The 17,361-nt window shown below is 52.9% G+C and overlaps 1 protein-coding gene across 1 annotated transcript in view; it reads left to right on the top strand.

Moving 5' to 3' along the window:
* Kiaa0930 (KIAA0930 homolog) overlaps positions 1 to 17,361 on the top strand; it is a 39,704-nt gene that overhangs the window by 11,950 nt on the left and 10,393 nt on the right. The window contains exons 2-5 of the mRNA NM_001271047.2: positions 11,735 to 11,886; positions 15,743 to 15,865; positions 15,949 to 16,026; positions 16,351 to 16,452. Of these exons, the coding sequence (NP_001257976.1) occupies positions 11,735 to 11,886; positions 15,743 to 15,865; positions 15,949 to 16,026; positions 16,351 to 16,452 (455 nt within the window). The remainder of the gene's footprint in view (positions 1 to 11,734; positions 11,887 to 15,742; positions 15,866 to 15,948; positions 16,027 to 16,350; positions 16,453 to 17,361) is intronic.

Here is a 17,361-nt window from a genome sequence, read left to right as displayed (position 1 = left end):
CAGGGTTTCTCTACATAGACCAGGCTGGCCTCAAACTTAGAGACAGACTGCCTGCCTGCCTGCCTGCCTGTCTCCTGAGTGCTGGCATTAAGGTGTGTGCTGCTGCCACTGCCACTGCCTCTGGAGCCATCAGTAATGCCATGTGTGTGCTTGGGTTCAGGGACAGCAGACATGAAGGAAGGCAGATGAGAGGCACACTTCCATCCTCTGCACCGTGGGACCGAGTCCGCTGTCTTGCCATCCTGAGAGAGCTGGGGTCCGCTGTCTTGCCATCCCGAGAGAGCTGGGGCTCCACATTTGGAGCCTCAGGCAGAGAGAGCCGTGGTTGGCCTGCTTGTGCTGCTGACTCAGGAGATCCTGATTCTGCCAGTCAGGGAGGTGGGCTGGGATTCCAGAGTATTCCTACCCCTCCCCGAAGTTCTCCTGGGAGTCCTCTCCCCACAGGGAGCCTGGTGGGATGAATCAGCCTCAGCTGGTGCTGCAGCTGTGATCAGCTGATGTCATCCTCATCCAAGGGCTGTGTCGGGGGAGCCTGTGTGCACTCAGGAGAGTTCCCTGAGCTCGCTGGAGTGCTCTGAGCAGTACAGACCTCTCCTTGACCTGTACATTCTGCTGAAATACTAGGACATCTGTTTGAAACCTGTTATGTGCCCCCTCTTTTCTTTCTCCCTCAGAGTTTCTCTGCATCTTTCTGTAGGGAGTGTAACCCCTGTTGGCACAAGGAGTGGATTTAGGGGGGTTGGGACAGTTGCTCAGACTCTCATAGCAGCCATCGGCAGGGACCTAACTCTCCTGGACTTGGAGCTGTGGCCTGTCCATCCTCACCCTTGGACATGTCTGTATCAGAGGGGCCTCTGTTGCCCTATTCTTTCCTGGGTGGCCCTCTGCTGGATTGGTATGCAAGGAAGTACCCAGCTCCTGGTTTCAGAGGGTGGGTAGTCCCGGAAGTGAGAGAAGAGGGATCTGAGAGAGTTGGCGATGGAGTGGCCATTCCAGGGGGAGGAAGTTGCTTGCTGTGGGCTGAGTGGGGGATGAGGAGCCTGCAGGAAGGACCACCCACAGTGGGAAAGGTGCGATTGGGTTTGTTTTCCTCCTAAAGTGGGGGCCTAGGTGACTGTGAAGTTAGGGAAAGGCCTGGATCTGGAGGTGTACCGAGTCCTTTTGTGTGATGGTTCCGTATCTGACCACATGGGAAAAGCTTAGCGTACTTGGGCTTCCAGAGCCTGCAGCAAGCTGGTGCTGGGCGCAGTGTAGACAAGAGACAGCTACATGGATGGAGCTAGGCTGCCTGGACCCTGGCCAGAGCCATGCACAGAGTACGGTGAAGAAATAAATGAACAATGAAGCGCACATCCCCAGCCTGGCTCCTGCCCGCTGCACCTGTCAGCGGGTGGCTACACTGGCTGGGGAGGGTGGGCTTCTGAGGGTCTGTGACTCACCTCCTGCTCTGTGGTACTGGAGTGGAAGCCAGAGGAGGGGAATAGTGACTAGTTCCCGAAAAAATAACCTCCGGCCTAGGGAGGCGGAGGTGCTGGGGTTGCTGGATCACAGAGCCCATTGGGCAGAGTGCCCTGTGAAGTGCTGTGGAACTAGTTTTGATGTGATCTCAGAGTGGGGGGTTACATCTAGAGACCACTCGGTTTGTAGATGGTCCCGGGAGCATCATGGCGGCCTGGCGGCAGGCTGTGGGCAGTGATGTGACAGGTGCCGTGCCATGCTGGTCATGTGGGTAATTTTGTGGCATTGCTGCTGCAGGGAAAGCATAAAGCACAGCTTTGTGGGAACTGGAATCCTGCAGGCTGCCCCAGAGGAAGCCCACACACTTGCAGGCATGGGGCAGGCAGCAGAGTCTGACATCAGCCATGACCTTGCTAGGCAGCCTGGACATCAGCACCTGCTTCCTAACTGAAGCGGTCTCTAAAGGCGTTCCCGGAGATCTGAGGATTTTTGTCATATTCTGGCCGATGGTGGTTTGGGCTGCGTGTGTAAGTTTGCCGTGGTGTCTCTGAGAATGCACCATATGTTCATATGTCACATTTGCCGACTGCCTACAGTGACCTCTGTCCAGCAAGATGCAAGGACCCTCAGATAGGAAGAAGTCACCATGACACGGCTGGAGCATAGGGCTGAAGGTGTGGCCTTGAGGGCAGATGCATGTGGCAGTGTTCTGATCCTGCCACAAAGCAGCAGTGGTAGGCCTGACTGTCGGTGACTCAGGCCTGGAGCCTCAGTTTCCCATCATGTGAATAAAGTCCTCGGTAGATGCTGTGACGATCAGAGTGGGCACTCAAAAGCGATCTAGCTTTGGGGTACAGATACTACTTAGCATGTCTGGAAAGGAGCTGCCTCTCAGAGGCAGTGTGGAGTTGGGGATGAGTGGGGAGACAGACCCCAGGAGCTAAGGACATCACTACTCTCACAGGTCACAGCTACTCTCACGGGTCACAGCTACTCTCACAGGTCACAGCTACTCTCACGGGTCACAGCTACTCTCACAGGTCACAGCTACTCTCACAGGTCACAGCTACTCTCACAGGTCACAGCTACTCTCACAGGTCACAGCTACTCTCACGGGTCACAGCTACTCTCACAGGTCACAGCTACTCTCACATGGAACAAATACTGCTGCTGAGAGAGGCGCGGCCTCTGTGGAGGTATTTGGTCAGGGGACTGGGTCAGGATTAGCTACTGCATTTGGGGAGTGCAGAGCAGATTTGTGGGTGCTGTTTGGAGTGTGTGGGCCATGTGGTGAGAGAGCCTGAACTTCCTGAAGAAGATGCTGGACCAGCTCAGCCTGATTTGGCCATCCGAGTCATCCACACTCCACTTCCCTTGGGATTGTTCATGTGGGACCCGACTGACCAGTTCTTCGTCCTGGGCCTCATCAGGACAGCCTGGCTTCCTGGGACAGCTTCTTTGTGCTTTGTGCCCCAGGGAAGGAGGGCCCTCAGTACCCAGGCACAAGATGATAAAAGGCCTATTGAGGCCACAGAAGCCTATTCATCCTGCCCACGGGACCAAGGGCCACCCTTGGACTCTTGTCAGAGACAGTCGACCTCCTGATCTCTGCTGTTGGAAGGTATCCAGAACCCAGCAGAGCCCACTGCTGACCAGGTGCACTCTGGACCTTGTCCTTGCAGCCACAGTTGGGTCCAGGCCAGGTGTTAGCATGCACATGCCTCAGCAGAGAGGCACGGGCTCAGTGCCCCCACCCTTCACCAAACTGTTTAGAGGTTTATCCTCGGAGGGTAAACACCAACCAGCAGCCAGAGTGCCCATGAGGTCAGCCCCTCGAGTTCCAGTTCCTCGCTGTGCTAGGCTACTAGGCTTTCCCTGTCCTCCCTGCCCAGGTTTTTCTAGTGGCCTTGAGTGCAGCTCCAGTTATGTCTGCCCACTCTTTGCCTACCTAGCTTATATAGTTCAGCCCTGAGCTGAACTCCCCTCACTGGAGAGCTGCTGGCAGCTAGACTAGGGTGTGCAGCCTGCCTGTCCAGCCCTTGTCCCCCGTCACCCTACCAGTGCCATCTGCCAGCACTTGGTACATGGTGTGCAGGTGCTTGGGATGCTGCACACCATGTAGGCTGGCTGCTAGGTGGATGCTGGGTTCCTAGTCCTGCAGGGGCCAACTGTGCCCCTGGGCAGCCTCTCCCTGTGTAGCATCCCTGCCTGTAAGTACAGCAAACCTGCTGATGGAATTGTGACGGGAGGGAAGATTAGCCTGGCGCATGGCGCCCAGCATTTAGGAAGCCTTAATTTGTTTATGAACACGTGACAGAAAACTGGGGAACAGGAGAGAGCCACAACACTACTGCCTTACAGAGTCTCACCTTCCAGTGCCAGGACCGAGTATTTACACTCTCACAACTGGCTTTTTTTTTTTTAAGATTTATTTATTTATTTATTTTTTTGGTTCTTTTTTTCGGAGCTGGGGACCGAACCCAGGGCCTTGCGCTTCCTAGGTAAGCGCTCTACCACTGAGCTAAATCCCCAGCCCCCTAAAGATTTATTTTTATTTATGTAAGTACACTGTAGCTGCCTTCAGACACAGCAGAAGAGGGCATCTGATCCCATTACAGATGGTTGTGAGCCACCGTGTGGTTGCTGGGATTTGAGCTCAGGACCTCTGGAAAAGCAGTCAGTGCTCTTAACCCCTGAACCTTCTCTCCAGCCCCATATCTGGCTTTTTATGTGGGTCCTGCTATTGTGGCAAGCACTTCACTGACTAAGCCATCTCCTTTTGTTTGATTTTTAAGTTAAGGAGTCTTACTGTGTAGTCAAGACTGGCCTCCAATTCTCAATCCCCCTGCCTCAGTTTCCCGAGTGTTGGGATCATATGTAGGCAACATGCCCAGCTTGTTTTTGGTTATTTTTCAGATCTACTTAAGATATAAAATTCAAAATATGTAAGATGATTTTTAAAAGATGTATTTATTTTTATTTTTAACATGGATTAGTGTTTTGACTGCATGTACGTCTGTGTGAGGATGTCAGGTCCCCTGGAACTGTAGTTACAGACAGTTGTAAGCTGCCGTGTGGGTGCAGTAGCAGGGAGGGCAGAGCTGTTCTTGAGGGCTCCATGGATAGGGAGAGTCAGCTGCTCACCAGGTGACCTCAGGGACTTCTTAGGATCATGAGTTATTAGCTAGAACAGTGGTTCTCAACCCCTGGGGTGCAACCCCTTTGGGGGTTGAACGAGGCCACCTAAGACCATCAGAAAACATATTTACATTATGATTCATAACAAAATTACAGTTGAGAAGTAGCAACACAAATAACTTTATGTTTGGGGTCACCACATGAAGAACTGTATTGAAGGGTCGCAGTGTTAGGACGGTTGAGAACCGATGTGCTAGAAGACTCTGGCTCTGTGCATGTGTCTTTGTAGGGATACTGGAAAAAGCAGGTTCAGTTGTGAGAGGCTGGGTTTGAGATTCAGCTCTTCAGTCTACCACCAAACCACAATTTCTAAGGCCTTGTGTTGAGAAAAAAAAAAAAAGAGGCAGGTTTAGGGCTGGGAGTGCGGCTCATTTGGTAGCGTTACGTAGAGAGCATGAAGCCCTAAGGGACTCATGGCTTCCCAGCACTGCGTGAACCCGATGTGCTGGACGCCTGCCTGTCTTGCCCACACCTGCCAGGTAGAGGGAGTTCAAGGTCATTTCCGTTGAGTCATAGCAATGTGAAGGCCAGCCTGGTCCACATAAGACTCTGTCTCAGTAAAAGTCCTATCACTGGAGAGGAGGGAGCAAGCTGATCTCTGAGTTCAAGGCCCATCTGGTCTATATAGCAAATTCCAGAACAGCCAGGGCTCTGTAGAGAGGCTCTGCTTCACTCCCACACACCAATGGGTGTGTGTGTGTGTGTGTGTGTGTGTGTGTGTGTGTGTGTGTGTGTGTGTATTAGTGTTTTGGCTGCATGTATGTCTGTGTGAGTGTGTCAGATCCCCTGGAACAGACTAAATACATATACATATGTGTGTGTGTATGTATAGATATAGAGATATAGATATAGTGTGTAGTCCTAAATTTGATATCTCTACCTCCCCTGCCCCTCCCCCCTCTCATACACACACACACACACACACACACACACACACACACAACTGTTTTCACACTGTGCTGAGGTTGACAAGGGGTTCTGAAGCGGTAATAGGTGACAGTGGTCACACTCTGCCATCATTGCCCTTCTCAGCCTCACACTGTGGACCTGCTGCTTCTGTCAGTCACTTCACCACAGTGATGGGTTGTGCCGTTTGGAAGCGCTCTCAAACCCCAAAGGGCCAGCGAGGAGCTGATTCCAATGCAGCCGTGCTAGGGTCTTTATTCAAGCTGGAGCTTGGGCAGCACCACCATCACTGAGGCAACAGGACAGGAGGGTGAAGCCTGGGCCCAGTTTCAAGCAAGCTTTTGTAGTGGAAAGGAAACAAGCCAGGGGCTTTCTAGCTCACCACACATCGGATTGGGGGCTATTATGGAATTTGTTACCCTTTAAAATGATTGGCTGGTGCTGAGAACCAAACCACAAGCTTTATAACTGTAAGTTCTGCTTTTCTCCTGATTGGTGGTTGTTAGGGAGTGACCTGGAGACCAGTGCTAGGTGCAGGCTTGGTGGTTAACTCCAGCTTTAAGATGAAGCCTGAACCCAGGATGGACTTGGCAGGACCATCTCTCAGATGCACAGTGAGGCAGAGAACACAAGGGTCAGAGAGGCCAGGCCTGGTGCTCACCCCAGTGTGCGACCCTCTCCCCACCTGTAAAGGACCCATCAGTTCAGGAGAATCAGAAGTTGCTGGGCAAGGAAAACAACTGGTCCGCAGCCCTATTTGGAGCTGACTAATACGTTATAATATTTTATGCCTTCCCAGTGAGAAATCAAGCACACAGAGGTTAAAGAAAGAACTCTGCAAGTGACCTGTTCTGGCTAATGTGCAGAAGGGAACTGGTTCTGAACGGAAATCCTTGCTTATTCAGGTGCATGGCCCCAACTTACACTTTGAGCATGCTCCTCAGAGACAGAAGCTCCAAGGTCCGGCTGTCTGGACAAATGGGGGAGATGTGCAATGTGGAAATACTGACATAGTTATCCCGAGACAGACTGCCTTTCCTGGGCTGTTAGCAGGGTCATCCTGCCTGGCTGGCGGAATTATATGCCTCCAGATACAATCAAGGCAAGCAAGTTTGCTGCCCATCCCTTATTACGTTAGCTTATTACCTCATTTCCTCTCCAGCTCTGCTCTTACCTAGTTATCTGTGGGTTCCATTCAGTGAGTCTGATGCTTGCCGCCCCTCATCACTGCCTTCACCATGGCAGGCATTGCAAAATGGTGAAAACCATCACCTGACAGATTCTCAGCTAGTAGTGAACAGGGTGGCAGACGCTTGGCTTCTGTGTCCCTCAAAGCTGTCTGAGGGAATGCTGGTGTCCACAGCATCACGGACAGATCTCAGAATTCCCTCCTAGGTCGGGGAGGTCAGGTTCTTGGGGCTATGTTCTGTGTTTGGGGCTTGGGCTTGAACGCTTCTGATATTAGTGAGCCATTCACTCATTGAATAAGATGCCTTAGACAGAACTCATCATCAAACAGGTTGTGAATTGATTGCTTGGTGGCAGTGTAACCTGAGTCACTCTCCTGGTCCTTGCCTGCCCCTGTAGGTCCCCAGGAGCAAGGAAAACTGACACATTGCTGCCCCTCAGAACGCCAGCACGGAGGCTGGAGCCTGGCGACTGGGAGCTGTCCGTGGTGCTGCTCCTGAGAGTGGCTCAGCTGCAGGCTGTGTCTGCCACCCTGAGGCTTGGGCTTCCTGAACTCCCTGAAACCTGCCCGTGACTGCAGGTCAAAAGCAAATAAGGAGCTGGGAACTAGAACGATCTATGCTAGACTGACAGCTACCGGGCTTTGACTCGGGATTTCTTGTTGGACAAGCTTGGGGGAAAGAAGGGAGAAAGAAACAGCAGGCCAATAAGAGTCAGTTGCCTCCTGTGTTCGTTCAGCTACTGTACCACAAGACAAAGGATACTGGGAGGCTGTGACCCAGTGACTTCATTCTGACTGTCCAGAGAGGCACGCAGGACAGCTGCATGCAAGTTCTTCCTTTGCCCCATGCAGTGGGAGCATCACAGTCTAGTAAGGAACTTTACCCCAGACCTCGCCATGGTTCTGGGATTGCAGGAGGTTACAGGAACAGTGTGTGTGTGGAACAGTTGGGACAAAGACCCATGTTGTAGGATTTCAATGCCTGCATTGCTCTGTGTCCCCAGGAGTTAGAAATTCTGTGCCAGACCTGTCCTGTCCAGCTGTGGGCATGGAAAACATCTCTGTGTCTGCTTTTCCTTCCCTGTGGAGAGGCCTCTCTCCCTCTCCCCACATGCTTATTAGGTTTGTGACACCAAGCCACAGATTATGGCAAAAGGTAGTTTGTAGAGAAGGAAGAGAGGTGGAGGGGCTGGCCAGTGCTGGCCAGTGGTGACCAGCAGCCTGTGAAAGTCACTGCCCCACTATTCTGTCTCTGCTTCTCCTGTTTCCCTGTGGTTTGTGGTGTAGTCAGCAAGACTTCAATGGAGTTTGGCCTTTTTACCCAGGGCTGCATGGCCCACGTTCCGTGTTTGTTTGTTATAAGGTGGAGTGACTGTGGCTGTGGCTCAGAAATAGAATGCTTGCTTAGCACAAATGAGGCCCCTGGGTTTGGTTCCTAGAACTTCGAGTAGACTAATAATCAAATAGTCTGCAGACATTTGGTGCAGTACACATACCGTAATTTACCTAATTATTGTACACATACCGTAATTTACCTAATTATTGGTGGTAATTACGGAGTCCTCCCAACCTCCTGAAAGTTGTTCAATTATTTGCGTTATTAGCGACACAGAGCATAGTCTGTTTTTGTTGCCCCTTTTGGTTTGCTTTATTTTTAGGTTTATTCATTTTTTCCTGTATGAGTATTCTGCCTGCATGTATGTAAGTGCACCATATGTGTGCAGTGCCCAAAGAGGCTAGATCCCCACGGTGGGCTCTGGGTCCCTTGGAGTGGACTTACAGATGGTGGTGAGCTGCTAGGTGGCGGCTGGAAACTGAACCCAGGGTCTCTGCAAGATCAGCAGAGCTTTTTACCTGCTGAGCTCTCCGTCCTTCCCCATTGCTTTATTTTTAAGACAACCACCTCTGCTTTGTTTTGTTTTGTTTTTGTTTTTTGTTTTTTTTTTTTTTTTTGAGGTAAGGTAAAATGGCCTTGAACTCTGGAGGTCACAAGTGTCACTGTCACACCCAGCATCACCAGCATCATCTGCCTTCACTCTTTTTTTCTTTTTCTGAAACGTCATGTGAATTTGATCACACAAAATTTAGTCTTGTGAGCCTGACTTGTGTACGTGGTAATTCTGATTCCTTCTGATCCCTCTGTGGTGCTCTGGGGAGTGGAAGTCATTGGCTGGCTTGGCTGTTTGTGTCTACTTTCCTGGCTTCCACTTTGGGGCTCTTAGGGAAAAACCCCCCGGTAAACGTGTGTACTAGTCTTTCTGTGGACAGTCACCTCATTTTCTAGTTGAATGTAGGCAGGCAGGACTGAGTGAAGACAGCTTTATAAGCATATGAAATTTTTAGGAAGGCAAATTTGTTCCTTGAAAAATACCACTTGGGAGCCTGGAGAGATGGTTCAACCAGTAAGAACACACAGCGCTTTCAGAGGACCTGAGTTCTATTCCCAGAACCCCTGTGGTGGTTCATAGATGGCTGTAACTTTAGTCCAAGGAATGTGATACCCTGTCTGTCTTCTCTGGGCACCAGGCATCCATGTAGTATCCAGACATACATGCAGGAGGAACATCCAAACACATAGAATAAAGTAAAGCTACCATTTAGGCCAGGCATGCCGGCTCACAGTCTACTCCCCTGCACTTGAGGGGCGAGATAGGAGGATCCCTGATTATAGAGACAAGTAGGGCAGGGAGGAGGCTTAGTGTGTCAGGACAGTGCTGATGGCCTGAGTGGTACCCTTCCCCACCCCTGTGGCCCACAGATGAAGAGAGCAGACTCCCACACATGTACCACAGCATGTACATACACATACTCATAAACATGCACACGCATAAGTAAATGTTAAGAAAAAGGTGATACCAAAGGGTAGAAGAAGGGACCCCCACATCATAAATAAGGGCTAGGGTTAAAGATTTGCTTGATGATTTTCAGGTGTGTGTGTGTGTGCGCGCGCGCGCGCGCGTACGTGCAAGCGCACGCATGGAGATGCAGGTTCCCACAGGGGCCAGAAGAGGGTGTGCTGGGTCCCCTGGAGCTGGAGGAAGAGGCAGTCATTAGCTGATTTATATGGGTCCACGAATCAAACCCCAGTCCTCTGAAAGAGAAATCGCTCGAGCTCCACTGTTGGAGTATGTGGTAGTCCCTGCTAGCCCCTCCCTGAATAAGGCCTTCCCAGCTTCCGCTCCTGGTGCCCTGGACCTGCCAGCAGCCTGCCCACTTGGCATCTGTGGCTGGTTCCTTTTCAACAAGTTGTTGAGCACAGGTTCCCCAAGGCCTGAGTGTGGCCGTCTTGCAGATCAGTGTCCGGCTCTGGGACTCTAAGCACATCCTTGAGCCTCTTCTGACATTTGAGTGACAGGATTTACTGGAGCGGTCCACAGATCTGCCTAACGGATTTGTGGGTAAGGTCAATGTCATTGTTTGTTGATGGTTTGAGTTGCCTGGATGCCCTGGAAGGCACTGTCAGGTGCCCTTATGGTCCTGGGGATGGAGCCCCTGATCTTGCCCATGCTCAGCAAGTGCTTAGCCTTCAGTCTCAGCACTCAAGTCCCACAGCCATCTGTGTTTAAGAGGAAGGACAGTGCTTTCCTCTGTGACTGACATGGCTGCGACATGTCACAGCCCCTGCTGGCCAGTTCCTGCCTCATCTCCCAGTGTGTACATAGTTAGGCATTGCAGGGTGCAAAAGGGGGGCAGGGAGCTCCAGTGCCGGTGGGTGTGCCTACTCTGTGCTGTGAGCCTGCCCCCACCTTCACTGGAGGCTGGCAAGGTGTGCTGACACCCCCTCCCCCGCCCCAGGAAGGGGTGGACCACACACTGCGGTCAGAGGACACAGGCTCTGGTGTGGCTGGCGCCTTCTGCTTGCCATCAGCCTCTGGTCTGGCCACTGGTGGAGGGTGTCGTACAAGGCAGACCTTCCCTTCAGGAGCAAGGCCCTAGGACTAGGTCTCCATGGTTCCTGGGAAATGGGGAAAGAAGGAAACACAGGGGTTTAAGGAGTTGAGCAGCATGGGGTGATGATTGATCTATCTAGGGCAGGGGTTCCTCAAGCTGTGGTGACCCCAACTGTAACATTATTCTTGTTGCTATTTCATAACTGTGATTTGCTGTTATAAATCATAATGTCAGTATCCATGTTTTCCAATGGTCTTAGGAGACCCTTGGGAAAGGGTTGTTCGACCCCCCCAAAAGGGTTGTGACCCACATTAAGAACCACTGATCTAGACAGGTGAGGGGCTGGGGAGGAAGTCCCGTGTTTGTTGACCTGGTCTGTGCTAGACACTGGCTATTCTAGCTGGGAGCCATTCATCTTCCTGTAGCGAAAGGACCTGTGGCTTAGGAGCTTAGCTACCTGTCCTCTCAAGAGGAAACCCAGAGGACAGAAACGAGCAGTTTTTTGTTTTTCTTCTTCTTCTTTCTGGTTCAGAAAACGATTTCACATTTCATTTATCACACAGAAATACCATTTTAAATAAAAAGCAGAAGCAATCAAACGGGAATCAATCTGGCACCCTCTCAGGGCCTTCCTGTCTGCAGCTAAGATGTGCTTGCTGGCCCTTTAAGTTGGCTTCTCCTTGGGATTGCCGCAGCCTGAGGGGGGGGCTAGGGATGTCTGTGGGTGAAGATTTCCCCAGCAAAGCCTTTCTCCTTGCAGCTAGCCAGCCAGTCAGTGACGTCCTCACAGCTCCTAGATTTTCCTTTTCCCCAGGAGCTGCTGATTCATCTACTGGCTGAAGTCAGCTGGCAGTGGGGGCCTGGTGTCCCTGGCTCTCAGGCTGCCGCTGGGTGGAGTCCTACTCTGGGGAGGCATCCCCAGGCTATGTGATGCCTGTGGGTAGGGGCGGGAGGCACCAAGGGAGAAGGGACAGCGCATCCCATCCTTGTCAGATCTCTGACCAGAAATGCAGGTGGGGAGGACCAGGCTTGGCCAAGGTCAGAGCCAGGGCCAATGGGGCCCCTTCTCACTCCTCTGGCCCCCTCCTTTAGGTTGCTTCAAGGATGACCGCATCGTCTTCTGGACGTGGATGTTTTCGACCTACTTCATGGAGAAACTGGCCCCCAGGCAGGACGACATGCTGTTCTACGTGCGCAGGAAGCGAGCCTACACAGGCAGTGAGAGCACTGCGGACGGGAGGAAGGTGGGTAATCCCCCGCCGCCCCACAATCCCACCTGTGCCCTGAACCTCCAGCAGGCCCCCTTCCCCACTGCAGCACTCCAGCTGCAGGGGAACCGTTACTGAGCAACCAGCACAACTATTTGTTGTTTGCTTTTGCTATGACCCCAGAAGGCAGTGACTTTGGCTTTGGGAGGCTCCGGGTTCCACTGATGTGGCCAGCCTGTCAGAGCGAGTGAGTGAATGGGAGCTCAGGGCTGTGAGTCCCGAGTCCAGGGCATTCTCTGGAGTGGGCAGGGCCGTGACTGAATGGTGGTCCTGGTGCTGGGGTTGCCTTTCTCTGGTTCTTACTGTAAACTAGGGAATCACTCAGGGCTTGGCCTCCTGAACTGCAGCATCTGGGCAGCTAGACAGACGGAGGAACCGGATGAGGTGAAGCGAGTCACCCAGGTGCCTCATGGGGTAGTGTGGCGCTCTCGAGACAGATTCTTGCACGTGCTCTTCTCTTCACGGGATTTTTAGTGGTTTATAGAATGTTTCAGTAGCCCACGTGTTAAACATGTTTGTCTTCAAGGACAAAGAGTGGTCAGCTGTGAGACCTGAATAGGACTTACAGTCTCTGTTTCCAAGCATCCCGAGAGCCCTAAGACTAGGTATGGCTCACACACGTGAGTCCTGGGAGCCCTTTCCTGCCGTACAGCCGCGCATCGACAGAAAGCATTTGTTATGAGTGGACACACCTGGGTGCTTGCTGCAAAGGAAGCCTTTGGTGCTTTCCTTCCCAGGCTGGCGTGGGAGGGGCCAGCAGGAGCTCATGGACCACTGGCCAGAGGGGTGTAGGACCTGGAGAAGTGGGTGATGCTTTGGACTGTACGAGGGCCCGGAAGTGACAGGTTCGAGAGCGGGAGATGCTCTGTGGAGGGGCTATAGCTGAGACCTGATTGGTGGGTTCATCTGCAGCTCTTGCTAGTGGCACCAATGAGAGGCAGGAATCTTCTCAAGCGGGAGGCTACCCCTGGGCTCCTCAGTCCTGCCCCCTACACCCTTCCTGTGTGATATGCAGTTCGAGTCCAGCTCTTCTGATCAATAGTACAGCTGTGGCCCAGACCCACACATCTCTGGGGCTTACAACAGACGGTCTGTAAGGGCTAAGCCCCCTGTCAAATACATAGAGGCTGGGATGTTTGCGGTTGATGTGACCACATGTGCTGTCGGCAGGAAGAGACAGGTGCTCGGAGCCTCTGTGCTCTGGTGAAGTAGCCCCAGTACACCCTGGGTGTGGGCACCACATTCATCTGATGTTTACCTCCGGGAAAGGCCCCTGGAGCAGTAGGACTGTGGACCTCACCTCTGGCTCCAGAGGCTCCATCGTGTCAATCTCAGGACAGGCACATGTGAGGCACTGTTGTTAGAGTGGATCTCGTGTGGCAGATCTGGGAGAGATCAGGGTGTGGGGGACAGGCCTATGTGTGCTGTGTGGCCGGCTGGAGAGGAAAGTGAGCTGCATAGATGACAGCATTTGGGCAGAAGAGAAGTGCAGCAGGAGCACTCCTTGGGAAATGCAGCCCTGGGCCTGAGATGGGGAGTACAGCAGGAGACCCTGGGGCTATGTTGCAGCACTCGTGAACACTTAGTAGGTGTTGAGGTCAGTGGAGCCAGCCTGAACCTAACAGGGGCACCAAGTAGCAACCACATGGAAATGGCTCTTTCCCCAGCACTGACACAGAAATGATTCAGGCTGGCCACTGTCTTTGGGAAGCCCTCACTGGGCAGACAGCTAGCATCCTATAGTGGGGACCACAACAGAGGTGACATCTGTATACAGGGTTGTAGAAAAACTGCTCTAGGGACACACCCTGGAGCTGGTCTAGGACTTGCATGGTCGGGGAGGGGAGCCTGGCTCACTTGACCCAGGATGGTGCTATAACTTGAGTGAGTGACAGTTTGTGACATAGTCCCAGCCGAGCACTGTGACCTCGGAGTGATATGTGCAGGGAGAAGTCACCAAGTGTCAATGGAGTCAGACCAAGAATAACCAGTCTTTCTGCTTAGATGGCTTTGCACAAGTGTTGGGAAGTGGGGACCCATCCTCTCCCTACCCCACACACATCCTATTTGTGCTTGGCTGGCCTCCTGCACTTCTGAGTGGATTCCAGGGGGGACTGGATGGAATCTGGTACAGGACTTGGAGGGCCAGGCCTAGGATCAGGCAAGGCTCAAGTCCACCCATGCTGGATGTATTTTCCAGCCTAGCAGTGTATAGTGGGGCCTGCATGGGGCATAATGGAGGTACAGCTAAGAACCCCAATCCACCAAGAATCAAGATCCAAGGGCTGGGGAGATGTGGACTCATATCTGCACAGTAGGAATGTTCTGCAGCACCGACCACCTCCTACCCTTTCTCATCCTGCTTGTACTGTTGTCATGGCAACCGACTAGGCTCCTTGCCTAGCAGAGGAGGGTGGGTGGGCATGGAGTGCGGAGTTCCCACTCCCTGCTCCAGGATCACCTTGGGGATCCAGACCTGGTTTCACCAGTGTGCCCCGGATTCTCTGCACCATCTCCTTATGCCACCAGGGAGGACAAAACACTCCCTGTTCTCAGCAGCCCATTTTGTCTTTGGCAGTGTGGACACTGGCATTTGTGTGTGTCTCCGTCTGTGTTGGTGGCCTCGTATTGATACCCTCAGTCGTCCTAGGGCTCAGACCGCACTAAACCCACTTGGGAAACAGAGCTCAGGAGCTGGGGGTCCTTCTGTCCCACACCATTCAGTCTCCTTGGTAGCTTTCTTCTGTGTCTGAGTCAGGGTCCCACTACATAGCCCTGGCTGTCCTGGAACTCCAGATAGACCAGGCTGGTCTCAAACTCAGAGATTGCCTGCCTCTGCCTCCTGAGTGCTGGGATTAAAGGTGTGCACCACATTCAGCTGGTGGCTTTTCTGATTGTGATACACATGCAAAAGTGTCCAGGTTGGTGGCCTTTTTGTCTGTTTGAATATGGGGTCACCAGCCTTCAGACCCAGAGGCCCAGCCTGACCAATGTGCTCAAGGGGCCTTAGTCTGCAGCAGGCAGCTCTCTCCCTCCCTGACCTCAGCTGGACTTCTGCCACTCAGGTGGGTCATCCCTGTCTGAGCTAACGGGCAGAGCTGCAGTGATCTCCCGACTGCTTCTCAGTCATCTGTTTGGGGCCGTGGCTGTTGACATAGGTGGCTGTGATCTGTCAGTCTGGTTGCTGTGTGCTGTTTCTGAGTGGTCACGCCACCCACCTGCACTCCCGTGTGTGGGCGTCTGAGCAGCTCCCTGTGCATTTTGGGGATACGTGGAACCACCTATACCACTGTCCTGCTGACCTACCCACCAAGGAGTGCAGTTGTGCCCTAGGTATTCCCCACCCTGCATTGAGCCAGGCACAGATGAGCCCTGCCTGTGTGGGTTCTCCTGCAGGAGGGTAAACAAAGTGAGTGTGAAACACTGAGCAGCCAATCAGAGGAGTGGGGTTCCACCCAGGCAGGCAGCGTGGTGGCTCCCCACTGAGTTTGGGTGATTCCCACAGAAACACAGACAGTGGAGGGTAGGAGTCCCATCCCTGTGGTATATCCCATCGCACAGGGGCACCTCTATGTGGAGCCCAGTTCTACCTCAGCTGCACACACACTAACAGGTCTGTGTCCCTGCAGGTGGCTTCAGAGCTACCCAGCAGGAGGTGGCTGTTATTTCCTGGAGTTGAACCTGCAGGATTCCTCCTGGGTCCAGTTAGGACCCTGGGCTCAGGACCCCTACAGGACAGACTGCTTCTGAGTTCTTTTTTTTTTTTAAAGATTTATTCATTTATTTCATGTATATGAGTACACTGTAGTCTCACCTGTGTCCTGTGCCACAGGCTGAGGCTGAGCCTGAGGTGGAGGTCGAAGTGTACCGGAGAGACTCTAAGAAGCTTCCAGGCCTGGGAGATCCTGACATCGACTGGGAGGAGAGTGTCTGCCTGAACCTCATCCTGCAGAAGGTATGGGGCGGGTGATGAGGGTTGCCCATGGGCCAGGAGATGGCAGTCCCTCTCTGCCCACCACCGACTGTGTTTTCTTCCAGCTGGACTACATGGTGACCTGTGCTGTGTGCACGCGTGCTGACGGGGGTGACATTCACATCCATAGGAAGAAATCGCAGGTGAGCCCCTGCCTCCCGCCAGTGGTCCTCCCGCTAGTGGTCTTCCCATCATCGGTCCTCCGTCAGCAGTCTCTCCCATCAGCAGTCCTCCCGCCAGCGGCCCAGACTCTCCAGCTCCCTGCTCCTGGGACATTTTACTTTCCCACCCAAGTGAGGGTGATTCTAAGGCTTTCAGTCCTGGGCTTGCACCCAGCTCCCCTCAAGACTCCTGTAGAGCACATCCCTGTCTTTGGACTGAGCACCAAGGGCCCCTGGCCTGTGTCTGTGGTAGCTCTGGGCCTCCATCCAGGCCATCTTCTCAGCCTTCTGTCTGCTTTCTTTCAGCAAGTGTTCGCCTCCCCCAGCAAACATCCCATGGACAGCAAAGGAGAAGAGTCCAAGATGAGCTACCCCAACATCTTCTTCATGATTGACAGCTTCGAAGAGGTAAGTGCTCACCACAGGCCGCTCTCCCCTTCCACCCCTTGGGTGCCAGGCTGAGAAGACCTTCCAGAAGACATGGGCAGCAGGAGCAGGGAAGGGTCTGGATGACAGCCAGTGGGGCTCCCCACTTCAGTGGCTGACATAGACAAGTGTGTTCTTGCCTAGGTTTACTCATCTGTACAGTGAGTGTCATGACCTCCTGACCTACTTAGGTGTCAGGGTTGATGCCCCGAGGACTAGTGAGTGGGAGTGTGCTGCCTGACCAGGAGTCATTTGCTGCTGGGAATGACTGCTTCCAGCCTGCCCAGGGTGTTAGAGAGGAGGGGCCTTCAGCTTTATGGCCAAGCCTTTGGAAATTCCTGAGGCTCAGGAAGTGAGGTGGTCCCCCTGGACTCACACTGCACATATATCTTCTCTGAGTCTCTCACCTTGAAGCTCACACCTGGATGTCAGGTATGGGAACAGCACCTCAGAAAGTGGACAGGATGTTGTCACACTGCCTGTGTCCAGTTACTGCCAGGAAGGCAGTCACATTAGTTTTGGACAGTCAAGCTCTGAGCAAGGCGGGCCTGACTGGGCTGATGAAGGAGATCCCCAAGTGCCCCATAGTCCTTGTAGCTTGAATGACACTAGGAAGTCAGATGAGGGTCTTGCCAGTGGCTCAGTGTGGGGCAGGGTCTCTTTTCCAGCCCCAGCTCCCTGCTGCTACACAGCCCTGCTCCACCATGAGGCTGTTCCTACCTGTGCCAAAGACTGAAGGAGGGGTGGTGGACAGTGGATGACTGTGGGCTGGTGGCCTGACCTGTCCTCAGTGTTCTCTCTGTACATGACCCCCTTTCTCTTTGTCCTTTCTCTGGCCTCCTTTCTCCTCCCCAATCTCTTTTTCTTCCCCAGCTCCCTGTCTCGAGACAT

This window comes from Rattus norvegicus, chromosome 7 (genome assembly GCF_036323735.1).
Source record: "Rattus norvegicus strain BN/NHsdMcwi chromosome 7, GRCr8, whole genome shotgun sequence".
NCBI lineage: Eukaryota > Metazoa > Chordata > Mammalia > Rodentia > Muridae > Rattus > Rattus norvegicus.
The sequence above is the reverse complement of the archived record's forward strand: the minus strand, read 5'-3'. Positions and strand labels throughout refer to the sequence as shown.